General features: G+C 39.1%; 1 protein-coding gene across 7 annotated transcripts; it reads left to right on the forward strand.

Moving 5' to 3' along the window:
• Positions 1 to 12: 12 nt before the first annotated feature.
• PIGM (phosphatidylinositol glycan anchor biosynthesis class M) lies at positions 13 to 18,236 on the forward strand. 7 transcript variants are annotated; one of them, XM_075212845.1, is made up of 8 exons: positions 16 to 103; positions 206 to 266; positions 1,921 to 1,942; positions 9,103 to 9,484; positions 12,364 to 12,923; positions 13,899 to 14,157; positions 16,618 to 16,719; positions 17,747 to 18,236. In XM_075212845.1, the coding sequence occupies exons 4-8, from the start codon at positions 9,293 to 9,295 to the stop codon at positions 17,915 to 17,917; spliced, it is 1,284 nt and encodes a 427-aa protein (XP_075068946.1). In that variant the 5' UTR covers positions 16 to 103; positions 206 to 266; positions 1,921 to 1,942; positions 9,103 to 9,292; the 3' UTR covers positions 17,918 to 18,236. The 7 variants fall into 7 exon arrangements, with proteins under 7 accessions (XP_075068948.1, XP_075068946.1, XP_075068945.1 ...); XM_075212841.1 differs by having other exon boundaries at positions 29 to 103; positions 206 to 428; positions 1,918 to 1,942; XM_075212840.1 differs by having other exon boundaries at positions 29 to 103; positions 206 to 428.
• The last annotated feature ends 3 nt before the right edge of the window (positions 18,237 to 18,239 follow it).

An 18,239-nucleotide genomic window follows, 5' to 3' on the forward strand; every position in this document is an offset into this window, starting at 1 on the left:
CGACCCGGCTGTAGCTGGTAGTCGTCCCGGAAGGTGTAACAGCCACTCCCCTCCACTCACTTATCAGTGTCTCTCCCGCACGTCCCTCTACCTCCATTTCCTTGTAAGTTATTTCTTTCCGTCATCTGGTTATCAATGCAAAGTTCCTTTTTGAAACCCGAATATTTCATCCAGCAGATTTTACATTGCAGGTCTTACACTGCAGGTCTCCTGGTGGGCTCATACTCTCTGGGGACGGGGATTCGGTATCTGGGGAAATCATCTCGGTAATCGTACAGCTCCACTCACACGTCCCTGTCGCTAGTCTACATATAGGGAGGTGGGATAACAGATGACATAAAAACTGCTTACTCACTGGAAAGGAGGTGAAAGATAAAGCCAAAATCCCATGAAAACATTGATGTGTGTCTTCAATAGGAATCACTGTGGTAGGCTATAAGAAGCTAGACAATAACTATTTTTTCTTGATTTCTATTAATGATTTATAGTCCTGCAGGTTTGCAGTTGTCATTCTCATGGCACATGCTGGGAGCAGAGAGGCTTTGGAACACCCCTCTGAGTTCTGTCTTTGTGCACTCCCCCATCTTTGCCTGCACATTACATGCTGTGAGTTTGTGTTTGTATAATACTTTTCAGCCCTCCAGAGAGATTTTAAAAAGGAGATGATTTGTAGGAGGACAGTGTGTTTAAAAGGTACTTAGGGGTCTATGCATCAATAGACTGCAGTACAACTAAATATGCATGGCTACACATCACAGTGAATCATATTTATGTACCATTGAGATGCTCCATGCCTGGCTACTCTGGGAGCCCCGGCGAAGTGACCCCTCTGTAGCGAAGTATTTTCCTGCTTACCGGCAGCTTAGCGCTGCCAGTAATAGGATGAAGTGCTGTGTGCATGCTCAAAGCACTTCCACAGTACCGGGTTCTGCAAAGCCGAAGAGTCTTCATCCTGAGATGGCGTTATCTGTCAGTGCAATGCGTAGTTTATCAAAACTTCATGCATTGCAGAACATCGCTGTTCCCATAGTAATCTATGCGGACTGTGATGCTGAACGGTATTTGCCTAACCGGAGGAGATTGCTGTGAATTTTCCTCCGTTAGGCAGTTAATGCATAGCAGTTACACTTAAAACTTCTGCATCTTTTAAGTGCCAAAAATGCTTGATGCATAGACCCCTTAGTTTGCTATTAAAAACAGGTGGGATTGTTGCTTAAATATTAGTAGTTGTTCACCCAGTTCCAACTTCCACCTTATATCTTCCTCATGGGGTTGTCTCATTTCTAATCTACACTTAATAATAGTAAAAGTTTATTTCTTTATTCCAGTAGGACAAAGCATGTGTAATCATGGGTTTTCACACGGAGACCCCTTCCTCGTAAACCAGAAACTGCCAACTAAGGGTGGTCACTCATTGGTGTTAAGAAAACGACATTAACACTGCATTTTAAAACTGATCACATTCAGCATGCAATGTGTAACCATCACTTTGGTTGAGGTGTAAATTATTATACTACTGCAATGTTCTTTCTTTCTTTCTTACAGTCTTTATCAATACTTATATATTTGATTTTACTGACCTTAGCTGTCTTATTTTTGTCCAAAAATATTGATCTCAGGGTCAGTAGTCACAAATATGTTTTTTGTTTTGGAAAAAAAACACTTTTTTAAATGTAGATTCTGAAAGAATAAGCTAGTTGAAACATAATTTCTTAAAATCTCAACTGGGTCACTTTGACAGTAAAAACACTAGATTTAGTTTAATTTTTTGCTTGCTATACACAAAATTGTAGTAGACATTGAGAAATTTCACTCTTCTGCTTTGTAACGCTGTTCAAGGATAAGTAACAATGATGATTGTTTAATGTTATTATTTTGTAAGTTGTACACCAACACTTGTATCTCTCTCCTTTCAAGCAGCTCCCTTCACTCCGCTCATTTGGTGAGTATTGCTGTTCGGTAAATCTCTCTCTTCCTTGTCTGTTCTTTATTTCTATCCATATTTGTTTCACTGTTCCCTTGCAATCTCTCTTATTGAATGTCTCTGTTTTACTTTATTTATTTCTTTACTCTCTCTTTTTTTGTATTACCCTTACATTTCCTCTCTGTATCTCTTAATGGCTGCAACTGACAGATTCAAGGCTTTGAGTCTGTCAGCCAATCACAGGGCATCTGTGCCAAGCCTCACCCTCTTCATATCATATATGGCATGAGTTGTGTAATTAGAGTGTACTGTCTGGAGCCAGGTGCCCAAAACGTAACCCCATATTCAAGATGTCTAACAAGCAACGTATATAGCAGTAAAATTATGTTTGCATCTATGCCCTTTTTTATGCATCCCAAAATGTTATTAGCTTTAGTAGGAGATAGGGATGGGCAATCTACTAGTAACATTGTAATACCACAGTAATAAAAATAACTGTGAGGCTATATGGCTATTTTTAATTACCATATTATTGATGAACTATGCAAAAAAAAAATTCTCCAGTGTTGCAGTTACCCATGTTGTAATGATGGCTCGATGCTGCTTTAGAAAGTAGTCTCTAGTGGTACAGGAGGAGGGAAGAAACAAGGAGAAGTAAGGGAGAGAAACTGTCTACCTGTCTACACTCAGTGGCCCCCCCTAGCAGACACTTGCTGCCGACGGCTGCAGAGTATGTGCAGGTCCGTCCAGCCGTGACAGGCAGGGACAGTGTTCTGCCCGGCTGCTCTGATTGTGTTTAATACACAATCAGAGCAGTCGGGCAGCACACTGTCCCTGCCTGTCACGGCTGGACGGACCTGCACATACTGTGCAGCCGTCGGCAGCCTAAACTGTTAGAAAGGGGCGGGGCCTAAATCGCCCCCCCTAAATCGCCCCGGGTACAGTAGTTTTCTAGATCCGCCCCTGTCTACACTTAATATGTGGGTGGAGCTTTGCCAGCAGCCTCTTAGCTACTGAAGCCCATAAATCACTGGCACACTACACATACTAGCAAGCTATGTCTTACCTTAAATATTTTTTTTTTAAATCAAATATTTTTATTTAAATTTTCAAACATTGTAAAAAAAGAAATCAAACAAAAATGTGAATTGTAGTTTCAATGCATATAACAATTCAAAACACATAGTAAAACAGCATTCACCTAATCTCAAATCACAATATTATAACAATATTAGTATAGGAAATCAAACGAAGAGGTTCCGGTCTGTCTTGCTCATAGTACTATAACATACTCAGTAGTCATCAAGAAAGCACCATATCATCCTCTGCCAAAGCAATAAGGTTAAAGATGGAGAACATGGAGGGTGGGAAGGAGGGGAAGAAGGAGATTGAGAGTGAGCTTATGCTGTAGTAAGGGGAGATGGCCCAAAGTCAACCGCCAGTGACCGAATTGCATACCTTGACTTAGCCCATTGTGACCAAACCTTATAATATTTCGGCATGGTATTTCTGGATTGGTATGTAAATCTCTCATGCCCTACAGCTTCATTAACTAAGGTCACCCAGTCATTAAAGTTAGGTTCATCCACACTCTAACAATAGCAATCTTGGCTAAAGCAAGGAGGTTAAGAACATAACGAATTGCACTCTTACCCAACAACAGATCCACCCCTAGACCAAAGACACATGGGGAAACAACAGGGGAATCCCAATACCTGTGTCTTACCTTAAACATATAGTCAGTTAGTTCAAGCTCCTTTTCAACAGTTACAGTTAACATTATGTGCCAACAAATCAAACTATGTATTTGGTTAAGTCTAATTATCCCCACTATAAGATAATCTTATCTATATCTATATTTGGGAATTCATTAGACCCACCTTACACACGGTGCTGTATGTGGTTGATCTGGGTGTGCCCTGCTACAAACAATAATACTTTTTGCCATTCAAGAAGTAGATGGGCTACTAATATTTATAGAGGGACCACAATCTGAGCCAGGGAATTATAACCCAGTAAGCCTGATAGCAGTACTAGATATTTGAAGAAATTGTAAGGCATGCTATTCAGAAATATGTAATTACACAATGTCAGCATGGGTTCATGAAAGACACGTCACGCCAAACCAATCTAATTTGTTTTTTATGAGGAGGTAATTTGCAATCTTGATCTGAGTAATGCAGTGAATGTAGTATATATCCTTTTTCAAAGCATTTGAGACTGTTCCTGTGAGAGGATGGACCGCCTATGCCACCCTGTCTGTTGTTGCTGGGAACCGGCTGGGCTTACTTTGCCACCGTTACCTTTCGGTATCCCAAATGCGCCCTCTAACCGCAGTAGGAGGGGCTTCCAAATGCCGCCACCACTCCTTACCGGCATCCAGAACCAGGTTTCATCTGGGTAACTGACACTGCTAGTGTACCCTGTTACTGGTGCACCTGGGCTGGTACTCCTGACCTCTTCCTATGTATGGATCCCCTCCTGGCCTATCACACTGGCCAGAACTGCTGGGTAGAAGTCAGAGCGGTGGTATCGAAAAGCTGGGTCCAGACCTCAGAACAGCCGGGAATGGATTAGAGTTGGGCCTAATCTGTAGGTCCCAGGAATCAGCATAGAGAAGTTCTTACGCAGGTCTTTGAAGCAAGTGATGTCTATTTGCTCTTACACTGGTTGAAGGTACCAGTGATCAGATCAGATGAAACAAGAACAACAACAAAACAGAGACATTTTTATACACATTTGGAGACTAGTCTTAGCAGGGGTAAACCGTCCTCCTGTCCCTTTAACCAATCTGGGTTGATTCATGGAGCCTGCATGTGAAGCAGCCCAGAGAGTTTAACACCTTTTAACATTGCTGCTAGTGAGCTCCAGCTAGGGACTTCGCTTCCTGGGACCCCCAGGAGGCGCTGCACCTCCTGGAGGTGTTTGATTGCAGAAGGCTCACTTTTTTGTCACTGTAGTATTACTATATTACCAATGGATAGCCTTAGTACTCACTAGAGATGGGCAAATATCATTTTGGTATGTATAAAGACAGGCATAGATGTTTGAGATGTATAAGCCAGTTGTCAGACCACATTTGAATATGGGGTACAGTTTTGTTCAGGTGTCTACAAGAACATAGGAGAACGTGAAAGGGTTCACAAAAGAGCAACCTTGTTAATGAAAGGAATGGATGGGTTATTTGCTAAAGAAAGAATATGCAAATTGGACTTAGAGGTCACCTAATTAGTATGTATAAAATATCCCAGCTCAATATGGAGATCTGTGGAATGAGCTTTTCTTACCTATGACTGTGCTGGTGACAAAAGGACATCAACTTGACTGGAAGAAAATTTTTACCACATTCAACACAAAATTGTCTTCAAATTATGGAACTTCCAATCCTTTACCAAGGATTGGATGCCTTTCTTGCAAGAAGTGGTATCTCCAGCCTTAATTATAATAAAGCTTTTTTGAGGTAGACTATTCCATATCCAGGTTAAATTGGCAGCTCCCTTGGCCGTTTTTTCTACGCTCCGTTTGATCAACAAAGCCAGTCTATATAAGATTAATTTGAAACTGATAGAATTTTTTCCTTTTTTTTTAATCTAAATATGGATTTAGCGTTATATGGTATTTTTATAGTTTCTGGGTATTATGTCTGTTATATAGAGCTTGGGTAACATAGCCTCACAATGCTTGCTTTTTTAAAAAAAAAAATTAGAGATTACAATATTAATGTTTTGTAGAATTCACTGGAGTGTATAGCTTCAGACAATATGTGGGGGTATGGGATTTCAGTATAGTTTCTTGATTCATGATGTGGTTTTTTTTTGTGAGTATTTCAATTGTAAGCACTAATTTATTTTCTGTCATGCGCTTCACAAAAAACACAGCTGTCCTGTACAATTGTTGATCTTCAAGTTGGAGTGCTGTTGAGGCCAATACCACTGTAGAAGCAACTATAAGTTGTCTCAGACCCTCTAGTCTTTTTTTCATTTTCTCCCCTCCCCGTCAAAATATATCCAGCCTTGTCCTCTCATATACAGTCATGGCCAAAAGTTTTAATAATGACACAAGTATTGGTTCTCACAAGGTTTATTTTTAGACCTTTTTGTCAGATGTTGCTATGGTATACTGAAGTAAAATTACAAGCATTTCATAAGTGTCAAAGGCTTTTATTGACAATTACATTAAGTTTATGCAAAGAGTCAATATTTGCAGTGTTGACCCTTCTTTTTGAAGACCTCTGCAATTCGCCCTGGCATTCTGTCAATCAACTTCTGGGCCACATACTGACTGATGGCCGCCCATTCTTGTCTAATCAATGCTTGGAGTTTGTCAGAATTTGTGTGTTTTTGTTTGTTCACTCACCTCTTGAGGATTGACCACAAGTTCTCAATGGGATTCAGGTCTGGGAAGTTTCCTGGCCATGGACCCAAAATTTCAATGCAATGCTTTGATCCCTGAGCCACTTTTGCTTTATGACACAGTGCTCCCATCATGCTGGAAAAGGCATTGTTCATCACTAAACTGTTCTTGGTTGGTTGGGAGAAGTTGCTCTTGGATGATGTTTTGTTACCATTCTTTATTCATGGCTGTGTTCTTAGGCAAAATTGTGAGTGGGCCCACTCCATCGGTTGAAAACTGTACAGAGATGCCCTGCTGCTCTAGCAGTAGGAAGGTCTTCTTTGGCAGGTTAGCTAAGCATGCAGGTACTAGCTAAACAATCAGCATCTAGCAGCTGTCCTTATGCGCAGTAGGTCTCTGTTATAAAAGTCCTGAAGCATCGTAATTGTGATCCCTGCTGCCCCCCTTCTGGTATAATAACCAAAAGAGAGGCATCCATTTCAACCTATTAAGGTAAAGATGGGCCTCTGTTGCTGTCAGGTAATTTTGTTATCCCTATGTAGGCTTTTCACTGAAGTCTGTGAGTGCAACAGTGGGTAAATTATTTTTACAGATGGAGTGAAAACAATGTTTAAACTTGGCGATTACTTTTAAGAGATGGTCTTTTTTTCCATTAGCTGTTACTATTTAAGGAACTATACAAAATTTCCTTAAAAAAATGTAATATTACTATTTTTTATGGTAAACACCACGTTACAAATGCAAGTTTTCAGAAGGCAAAATAGAATATATAAATATAAAATAGAACATATATACATATACACACACATATATATATATATATATATATATATATATATATATATACTGGTTTGCCCACCTCTGACTTTATATATATATATATATATATATATATATAAGTCAGAGGTGGGCAAACCAGTCCTCAAGGGCCATCAACAGTTCATGTTTTTAGGATTTCTTTAATCATGCACAGCTGAGTTAATCTATTTGGCTGGGTCAGTAATTATCCCAGCTGTTTCTACAGACAGAAATCCTAAAAACATGAACTGTTGTTGGCCCTTGAGGACTGGTTTGCCCACCTCTGATATAAGTTAACTCGTGCATGATACTCATGCATTCTAGTCAAATTAAGCTACTTAAGGTCTTAAAAAGGTTCTTGTCATGCATTTGGGCCATAGCCCAGGCCTCCTCAGGGGAAGAGCGTTACTTCCCGACGTAAGCGCCCTTTTTTAACGTGGTTTTGTCCACATGTCACCACCTCATCATTTTTCTCCATCACCTCATTCTTCATCTTTATCGCCACATCTATCCAGATGTCTATCCAGACACAGGGATCTCTCTCAGCGGTCCTGAGTATCACACTTCTCTCGCTCTGTCACCCCCGGCAACCACCAACCACTCCCCACTGTCACCCCCGGCAACCACCAACCACTCCCAACTGTCACTTCTCCTTCAAGAAATATATATATATATATTTTTTTAAAATCTTTATAAACACTTTTAACAATTAACAAATTAAATTAACAAATTAAAAGCATCTTAGTATACCAAATTTCAGCCCTTTCTGAGTTTTTTTCCCCACACACAATAAGAATTTAGTAGGTCAGTGTATAACTCCACCCAGCAGGTGGCACTGCAGCTTGTTTTTTTTTTTTTAGACACACACCACTAGGCTTTTATATAGTAGATATATATATATAATTAGTCAATGCATACTACTGATAACAGCTGCGACAGGCATCCTGCGGCTCTTAGTCTCACTCATTCATTGCTTTGTTGCAGGGAATGAGACTGACCGGGAGCAGCTAACGTCCGTGACACATGGCCTCTTCTGCACAACACAGAGAGGTCATGCAGTGCAAGCATACCAGAGGAGAAGGAGGAGGGAGTGCAGTCACCCCCCTTCTTCTGAGGGCTCTAATAAAAAGTGGGGAGGCGTGAGAACTGTGGAGGAAGTATAAATCATGTGGAGGAGGTCTGAAGGGCATGTAAAGGGCATTTTGGAGGGGTTGGAGCGTATCAGGTTGCCCATCAATTGGATACAAGTTCAGTATAGCTTTGTGGAAGATTTCCAACTCTTAGTACAACGATACCATGTAGCAGTGATTGCTCAGAATTTAGGCTGGGGAAGGGTCAGCAGTTAAAGCTACAGGAACCGAGAGCTGCACAGGACTAGGAGTGACTGTGATTGTGACTGTAACACTAGGACTGCAGGGTGGGCGCATATGTCATGCACCCATGGTAGATATGCTTTTGTTGCATGCACCAAAAAAAAAAAAAAAGCAAATACGCTGCAATACAAAAGAAACAGCATCACCTTCTCTCACAAAGTTTTTGGAAAATCCCCTCTTCCCCGAAGTACATTCTTTCCACTCTGCAGACTGTCCACATGGGTTGTTTAGAAACACGTGATGATGGTCAATTGCTTAAATAAAAACTAAGAGTTGCTGAAAAAACCTAGCAGAAAATCACTAAATATTTGGATTTATGTAATATCACAATACATATGTAAAATACTCACATATAAAATAAAATTCAAATATAACAATGCTATTACCCTTCTTTGGAATCATTTGTTTTTACAAGTAACTAAATAGCCAGGAAAAGGTATTTACATACAAATCTAATTATAAGGAATAGCACATAAATTATCACAAGTATAAACACCCTTGTTTTATGGAGTTGTACAACACCAAATTGTTCATGAAAGTAGTAATATTTAATATAATGTTCCATTAAAGTGTGCACTTGCTTAAAAAACAACATAACTATGTTGGTGGTTTGTATATATACTGATTCCGAATTTTGTTTTTCTTTTAAAATAGAGCTTTATGAATGCACCAAATGACTCCATCAACCCACAGTAATGGTCAGAACCTGCTCATACAATCTAATACATGTCTTGCGGAGCCGACATTATATTAATATGAGGGATACCATAGAAACTGCTACCATTGATTGTCCTCTTCATGTGGATTTATCTTCCATTGTGACAGGAGAAATAAAAATAGCACAATGGAGAAGACCATAGAATTTTGGAGGAGGTGTCTGAAGTTTTTATTAAAGCATCAAAATATGTTTCTAATTGCATTCTTTGCAAGAGTGGTCCTTTTGCTTTTTGGAGTTTACCAAGACCGCACAATGTTGGTGAAATTCACAGATGTTGATTACCACGTTTTCACAGATGCTGCTCAATATATCACACAGGTAATGACAGGCTTCAGTTTAATATAGGTATCTATTGGGATAAGGTGACAATCACTTATTCTGAAATTGAATAACTGTTTATGAAAAGTAATGGGAAATAGATGTTTTTCACAATTGAAAAAATTAAGATAGCAGGACACTGTTCTTTACCAACTTTTATCATATTGTTATTTCATGGAGTATACAGAACAATGCTTCTTGATCACTATGTAGTGTTGTAGGATTCCCCCGTCCCATATGTGTTCATCTTCATGCCACATCTGTACAATGATACAGCATAATTCTAGGTGAGTAATGAAGTGCATGCCATTATTTATATCCTATACTAGGTTTCTGGAACGCTAACACACTTATGCAAGAGAGCTTGTGTACCTTGATCATTTTATGTATTCATGCAATCTAAAATGTGGTCTGATAGCTGTCCTAAAAATAGAGACTGTGACTAAATAACACATAAACATTGTAATTGTATTTCTAACACTACTTCAATATTCGTTGGCTTTGAAACCTTTAGATTTAGTAATTGTATTCACCTCCTATTGAAGCAAAAACTTTGATAAAATATTTCCATGAACTTTGGGTAATTTTTCTTTACATAAGTGCTTCCACAGCATTGGCTGCTTTCTGTTATGACATCATATCACTTGCAAGAACTAACTTTCTCTTTCAGTTAACATTTTGATCCCTTTCCTCCACGTTAATTGAGTGTCTTGTCCGTCCCCATAGCTGTTCTTACTATCTAACTATGACCAAAATGTGGTTGGTATTCTGAGTTTTGTTGGCTGACATTGTGGTATCTCCTAGAAAGCAGGAATAAGAAGTTTAGGGACTGATAGACAGAGGCGCCATGTAAAAAATCTACACAGATATGGGGAATGATAGTAAAGTGTAATTGGTGCTTTATGATTACCATCAGTGACAATCTGTCACACACCGGCCCCATGGATGAGTACCATTGTTGTTACCTCTATCTCATAAACGGTGACCACGGTATATTGGATCCAGTGTTTTAGTTTTAGTTTCCATCTGGTTCTACTCTCGCAGGTGTCAATCATTATTCTCTCATTACCTCCCATTCGCTCCTATTGGCCTTGATGCTTTTGGAACCACTATTTAAACCACCCAGTTCCTGCTCTCTAGATCCTGTTCTTCAAGTTACTTACTCTTGTCAGGATTGGGCTCTCCTCGTGTGACTTACCCATGGTTGCTGTGCATCATTACTTCAAGATCTGCTGTATTTAATCTCTGGTGTCTTCGTTGGAACTCTCGCTTTATCGGGTCTCCACTGCTGCATTCAGTGTCTCTTCTACGGCTTCATTCATTTGGACTTCTCCGCTTCATTATTGTAACTACAAACTTCACTAGGAACCTCCTACACCTGCTGCACTGAACTATCAGCTAAATGGATCAGCTAAGTCTTCATTATTGCTGTTGCTACTGAACTGTTGTTGTATCAGTACTCAATTGCTGTCACCTGTGTTACCACTTAAATGGATCAACCAAGCCTTTCATTATTGCTGTTTCTACTGAACTGTTGCTGTACCAGCTATTCCTCTACCGTAGTTCTGAGTTACCATTTAAAGGGATCAACTAGTTATTCAACATATTTGTGTCTATTGAACTGCTGCTGTACCAGTAACTCATCTGTGGTTGCTCTGGGTTACCATCTAAACGGATCAGCTTGTTCTTCATTACATTTGTTTCTATTGAACTGTCACTGTATCAATGGTTCTGCTGTTGTTGCTCTGAGTTACCATCTGAACGGATCTACTGGTTCTTCATCAATTCTGTTTCCATTGGACTGCTCTTCTCAACGAATCAACTAACTTCCTCATTGTTATTGTGTTCAGTGAATTGTTTAATCAAATTTACTTGATCTATTTGGAGGGCTTACGATCAGATCACATTTTAGATCATACTAATGCATGAATACATATAATAATTCTAAGGAGTTCACATACTTTCTCTCACAGAGGTTTGAAATTTGCCATTGCATAAAAATATCTCCAATAAAGAAAAATATCATGCAATAAGTGTTGAAGTGTAATATGCTCGTGGCTATATGTAAATAATAGCTGGACTACTAAGCAGGACACCTAGCACTGAGGCCCAGGGTCTGGTTAGCAGTAAGAGTTATCCATTTATACAGTATATTTTGCAGTCATATGTTGCATCTGACAGAGAGGTCATTTTTGTAAGCAGGAAACATGTGACCACGGTACATATAATTATGTGCAAATGTGCCTGTTTGGCAGCATAGCTCATACATAAATGCATAGACTTATTCCACTTATTTGCAACTGCACCCACAAAAACACTGCACAGCTCTGGTGGATTATGAAAATAAGTGGAAGTCTAAAAATGTAATTTGAAAGTTTTGCTGCTCTGTTTAAAATCACCACCTTCATTGGTTTTAACATTTAATCCTCAAAACTCAAGTGATTATAATTTATGTCTTCAATAAGTCATGTGTGAGTGGTAACTGTGACTGTCATCCACTTGTCTTTAGCCCATACTCAAGTTATACACAGATCCACCCAGTTCCTAAATGTTGCACCTATGCAGTTGCTGCCAATATTGACCCACTGAGCCATGCGCTTACCCATATAAATAAGTACATATCAACAAAATTGGTGTTTGAGGTCACAAAAGTTACTGTGCATCTTCATCAATGACTTATTGGAACTTGGGGAAAAAAATTACATTTTATGACTTGTCAGCCTATAAATATATTAGGGTGACTGTTAAATCTGTAACTGAAGTGATTAGAAAAATGATTTGTGGATATGTAAAAAAAAATAAAAAAATTATTCTGAAAAACCCCCCAAAAAACTTGTGTTGTGAGATTGTGCTTGATAAGGATTCACTTTCTATTTCAGGGATCTTCTCCTTACCAGAGAGCAACATATCGTTACACACCATTGCTTGCCTGGATTCTAACACCAAACATCTACCTCAATGAACTCTTTGGCAAGTTATTGTTTGTGTGCTGTGATTTAATTGCTGCATACCTAATCCATAGAATTCTCATCTACCAAGGTCTGCATAGTCACACGGCTAGCAAGTATACTGCTTCCTGGCTCTTTAACCCATTGCCGTTGGCTGTGTCCAGCCGGGGGAATGCGGAATCTGTATTGGCTGTACTTGTCTTATCAACTTTGTATTATGTGAAGAAGCGTCATCTTATAAAAGCCGCATTTTTCTATGGTCTTTCTGTGCACATGAAGATTTATCCAGTGACTTACGTTCTGCCCATTGCATTATCTCTACAAACACACAGGACCAAGAAGAGCAAAGTACGAAAAGGAGATGTCTCAATTCTGAAATATTTGAGAAGTGCCTGGGAACTGGTCCTTAGGCTCATCAGTTGGGATGTTCTAATCTTTGGAGTTGTAACCGGTCTAACATTTTTCACATTAAATGTTATATTTTATTATAGGTAAGTTTGCAAAGGGTTTTGCAGAAAATTGGTTTAAAGAGAAAGCCAATTAAAAAGAGAGCATGTCTTTTCAGCAGAAATCTGAATCATTATATTGTGTCATTTGTAGACATGCTTTCCCCAGCATGAATATAACAGTTTTATGCATTTTTATTAAGTCTAATAAATCACATAGTCCAAATATATTTAAAGTGTATATAAAGACAGCTGTATTAGCAATACAATGAGGGACATATTTTGAAAACTGCTACAAAGTTAACTGGAAAAAGTTGTTTTGCCCATAGCAAGCAATCAGATGTTTCCTTTTATTTTCTAATCTTACTATTTGATTGGTTGGTATGAACAGCGTGGAAAAGTTCTTAAATACCCCTCTATATTCACATTTACAGAACTCAGTGTAAAGTAAGTTGATTAATCCAACAAATATGCATAGAAGCTTTTACAAATGAGTATACACCAACAATATGTTTGCTGTACTGCAAATTTATTACGTATTGCCCAGAAACCTCTGGAATGAGCTGTAGTTAAAGGGGAAGGGCTGCTTTGTGGTTTTGACCGCGCGGATATACTCCTACCAGTGTTGTATTGTAGTTACATCAGTCTTAAGTGTTTCCTTTGGATATCAATGAAATACTGTTGCCACGATACATAATCCTAAAATCCAAGCAGTCCAAGGTACTTGGCCATACACTATCTTGATGAAAAATGTTTTAAAGACAAATAAAGGGAATTGATTTCCGATTCTGTATTGAGCTTAATAGTAAACAAAATAAATTTATGTTCAGTTTTGCCGTGACAATATGCAGAAATTGTGAACAATATATAGCAAAGAAGACACTTTACAAATTCTGTCTGCTATTTATGCCTTTCATAATCTGCACAATATTAATCATTATTTTTTCCTGTTAATCATTTAGTATATTGATGGATTTAAAAAATGCTTATCTTGGTATCCTATATTTCTTTTTCTTTCAGTTATGGTTGGGAATTTCTTGAGCACACGTACCTGTATCATTTGACAAGGAGAGATATTCGCCATAATTTCTCCCCATATTTCTACATGCTGTACCTGACTGCAGAGAGTGATTGGAGTTTCATCCTGGGCCTTGTGGCCTTTTTACCTCAGATTTTTCTGTTAACTATTGTATCTGCAGCATACTATAAAGACCTGACCTTCTGCTGCTTCCTTCACACTGCTATCTTTGTGAGCTTCAACAAAGTGTGCACATCCCAGGTAAACCATTTATTTATGACAAAACATTCTGACACGATAGATCTGAATCCATAGCTGGACCCTTCCAAGGTAATTTGGGATTGTTGATCTATATACCTATGCCTTTGCCAAAGAGCTGTATATAACTGATACACCTGGGGGGAAAATTGTTACAGAGATTTTTCTTTACATCTGTTACAACATTATATTTCCTAATTATTATTTGGATTGTATCAACTAATTTATAGTGCTGTAGATTTCTATAACAGACACTTTTGAAATTGAGGGCAAGAAGGACCAAAAAGGTAACAAGGGAGAACTTTTCATTTTATGTAATATATATTCATAAGATGCCCCACTAGCCAGGGCCATGGGGGCTGCTACATGGCATTTTTTTCTGGGGCTCTGATGATTCTGTAATGGAGAAGTGCAAATTAATGGAACTCACCATCTTTAAATGGTGGCAGAGGGGGGTGTGAGCGAGAGGACAAATCACAAGCTGTAATCTCTTCTAGGGGGAGGAGGCATGTCAGTAAAATATTTTCATAGGTGACACTACAGCTTTAAATAAACATTGGAGATATTCAGATTTTTATTTGTAGGAGATATTGGTACAAAAAAAAATCCCCACAATATTAATATCATAATAATGGTGGATTTTATCCTCTTTGGCCCCTAGACAGAATTATTATTAATATTATTATTAATATTTATTTATAAGGCGCCACAAGGCATTCGCAGTGCCGTACAGAGACAAACAAAATCACAATACAATGGGAGACAGCACAGTACAGTAAACACAGCAACTCAGTACGCTCAATGCACAGCTAGAGAGGGCGGGGAAGGGGGAGGGAGGATCCGCAAACGACGGGGCCCAAGAAGGAGGGCGCGGAAGACAGGGAGACCCCCAGGGGGGAGGAGGGAGCGAGAGTGGACGTGGGGTGGAAGACCCTCGAGGAGGAGGGCTAAGTAGCTGGAGAGCAGAGTTAGAAGTGGTGGAAACAGGAGGAGAGATGGCCCTGCTCAGAGGAGCGTACAATCTAAGGGGAGGGGTGGACAGACAGAGAGACGCAGGGGAGAGAGGGAGAGTAGGGGGACAGAGGCAGAAGATAAGGTAGGAAGTTAAGTGGGAGACAGAAAGGCTTTAAGAAAAAGGTGGGTTTTTAGGGCCCGTTTGAAGCTGGACAGATTAGGGGAAGTTCTGATGGAGGGAGGGAGCTTGTTCCAGTGGAGGGGGGCAGCGCGGGCGAAGTTTTGGATACGCTCGTGGGAGGAGGTTATAAGGGGGGAAGAGAGGCGACGGTCAGAGGCAGAACGGAGAGGGCGGGATGGAGCATGAATAGAGAGGAGGGTGGAGATGTAGGGCGCAGTGGAGTTGGCGAGGGCCTTGTAGGTGAGTGTGAGGAGCTTAAAGAGGATTCTGAAGGGGAATGGGAGCCAGTGAAGGGCTAGGTAGAGGGGGGAGACAAAAGAGGAGCGGCGAGAGAGGAAAATAAGCCTAGCTGCAGCGTTAAGGACGGATCGAAGGGGATCGAGATGAGAGTGGGGGAGGCCAGTGAGGAGGAGGTTGCAGTAGTCCAGGCGGGAGATGATCAGAGAGTGGATAAGGCATTTGGTGGCATCTTGGGAGAGGAAGGGCCGGATGCGAGCGATGTTGCGCAGCTGGAAGCGGCAGGATTTAGCAAGAGAGAGGATGTGGGGGCCAAAGGAGAGAGAGAGGAGTCGAGGATGACACCAAGGCAGCGAAGTTGGGGGACAGGGGAGATAGAGGTGTTGTCGACAGTGATGGAGAGGTCAGAAGGGGATGGGGTATGAGAGGGAGGAAAAACTATGAGCTCAGTTTTGGCAAGGTTAAGTTTGAGGAATCGAGAGGACATCCAGGAGGAGATGGCAGAAGAGAGGTAAACACAAATCTAGGTAAACACAAATTAGTGTAATTGCTGGGCTGACCTGGAGATGGTTTATACTGATAATTTACATTCTGAAACCTTTAAAAGAGATATTATATCAATATTAAAATAGATGATGGTAACAGCAGGAGGTCCGTAAAATATTAAAAGTCAGTGGATTAAGAGACTGGGCTAAATGTTTTGGAAATTTTAAACCCTTAGATGTTCCTAAATACCCAGCATCTCTGAGTTTCATCTTTTAGCGTTCAGAAGCTAGAACATGGATGAATAGGTATTGGACCTATTAGAATTGTATGCAGTACACTATAGGTAGCAACACACTGTGCAACTTTTCCAGCTTTAGATGCCATCACTTTTACTTAGTGAAAACAAATATACAACTCTCCTGCATTGGTGTATTATGACGTGATTTTGTTTTAATTAAATAGGTTCCATAAATTCTGGTGAAATTAGTTACTGTTAAGTTGTTGGGGGAAGGGTTGTTTTGTTTTTGTTTTTACAAAGTTCTTGTCTGCTATATATTTATGGAAAGAGTTTGTAAATCTGTATTATTCTAATTTTTTTTCTGTAGTATTTCCTCTGGTACCTCTGCCTGCTGCCACTAGTTATGCCTGGTCTAACGATGTCATGGCAACGGGGGACATTTTTGCTTATTTTGTGGTTTTGTGGACAGGTAATCAAATTATTTCATTGAGTTTTCATGCTCTTAATAACTGATGCATCAGTTTTTTATATGTAATACCACAGGATAATGCAATAACAACAACTGTACTGAAATGTCAGTGTGAACACGCATGTCATTTAAATTCCTTTTTCTTAATCATATTTTCAATAATGTCATATAAAGTACATTTTGTTTTCACAGCATATGTGTAGTAAGCAAAACAAAGTCCTCTAAATATAGTAAAAAGATTATTAAAATATTCAGTATGTTACATACACTTCTGTTTTGCAGTCATAACATGCTTGCCTTTAACCCCAGTACATGATCTGTTGATCTCTTTGGATGAGAGATGTTTCTGTTCATATCTTCAGTATTTTTCTTACATCATTATCCATTATTTTCTCAATAATCTATGATTATCCAGTCAATACAGACTATCAATATTACCTAGATTTTTTTTGTATCTGTATCTTGTAGTGGATTCACTATAATAAACTCAAGCTGTGAAAATGTATCCACAAATATTATACAACACTATAGTGAAATAAATTGCTAAATTTAATTCTATTCCATGTTACCCAACATATTAAATATTATCTTAACTATAATTTTCTTTTAAAAACTAGAATAGTCAAAAAATTGTACTTATTTTGGTCTATAACTTATTGATAATGAAATGTTCTTAATGCAGATCATGGAAATAATTTCTTAGTGTGACCCAGTTCCTGTTTTCCCCTCTATTCCCCCCTCTGGGGGTCTCCCTGTCTTCCGCGCCCTCCTTCTTGGGCCCCGTCGTTTGCGAATCCTCCCTCCCCCTTCCCCCGCCCTCTCTAGCTGTGCATTGAGCTTACTGAGTTACTGTGCTTACTGTACTGTGCTGTCTCACCTTGTATTGTAATTCGTTTGTTCCTGTACGGTGCTACGGACACTTTGTGGCGCCCTATAAATAAAAATGAATAATAATAATAATAATATTTGTACTGCTACATAATTTGTACAGGTGAAACTACAACAACTTTTTTTTTGTCTCCCACAGGCTCTATGGCTAACTCCTGCTTACTTTCTGGAATTTGAAGGGCACAACACATTTTTATTAGTTTGGCTGGCTGGATTGTTCTTTCTCATTATAAATAGTTATGTTCTTGTTCAAATCATTAGCAACTACAAACTAAAGAGAGAAAATATAACAAGAGATAAACACCATTAGGTGTGTTAGTTATGTTCGCTGCAATTCCACCAGTTGTGTACTTGAACATTTACCTGAGGTGTGGTTAATAAGTTTTATTTATGCACTCTAAATAAATGACTGGCTAGTATCTTATCAGCAAAGAAACAAGGATAATTCAGGAAAGACATTGTTACTATAAGAACATAGCATGTGAATTGTGCTGATAATCTAAAATTGCCATTTTCTTACTATCTCTGCCGAGTTATTGTTAACACTTTGTGTCAAAGAGTTTCCAATTTGAATGGGATGGAACACCATTTTTATACACAATAAAAAATGTTGTTTTTAACTTGACAAATTT

Source organism: Mixophyes fleayi, chromosome 5 (assembly GCF_038048845.1).
Source record: "Mixophyes fleayi isolate aMixFle1 chromosome 5, aMixFle1.hap1, whole genome shotgun sequence".
NCBI classification, from domain to species: Eukaryota; Metazoa; Chordata; class Amphibia; order Anura; family Limnodynastidae; genus Mixophyes; species Mixophyes fleayi.

Bases quoted from the DNA above. Each gene is read 5' to 3' on its own strand.
- PIGM (XM_075212847.1), top strand. From the start codon at position 9,293: ATGGAGAAGACCATAGAATTTTGGAGGAGGTGTCTGAAGTTTTTATTA. The intron at 9,485-12,363 runs GTAATGACAGGC...TTTCTATTTCAG, and splicing joins CTGCTCAATATATCACACAG to GGATCTTCTCCTTACCAGAG. The intron at 12,924-13,898 runs GTAAGTTTGCAA...TTTTTCTTTCAG, and splicing joins AATGTTATATTTTATTATAG to TTATGGTTGGGAATTTCTTG.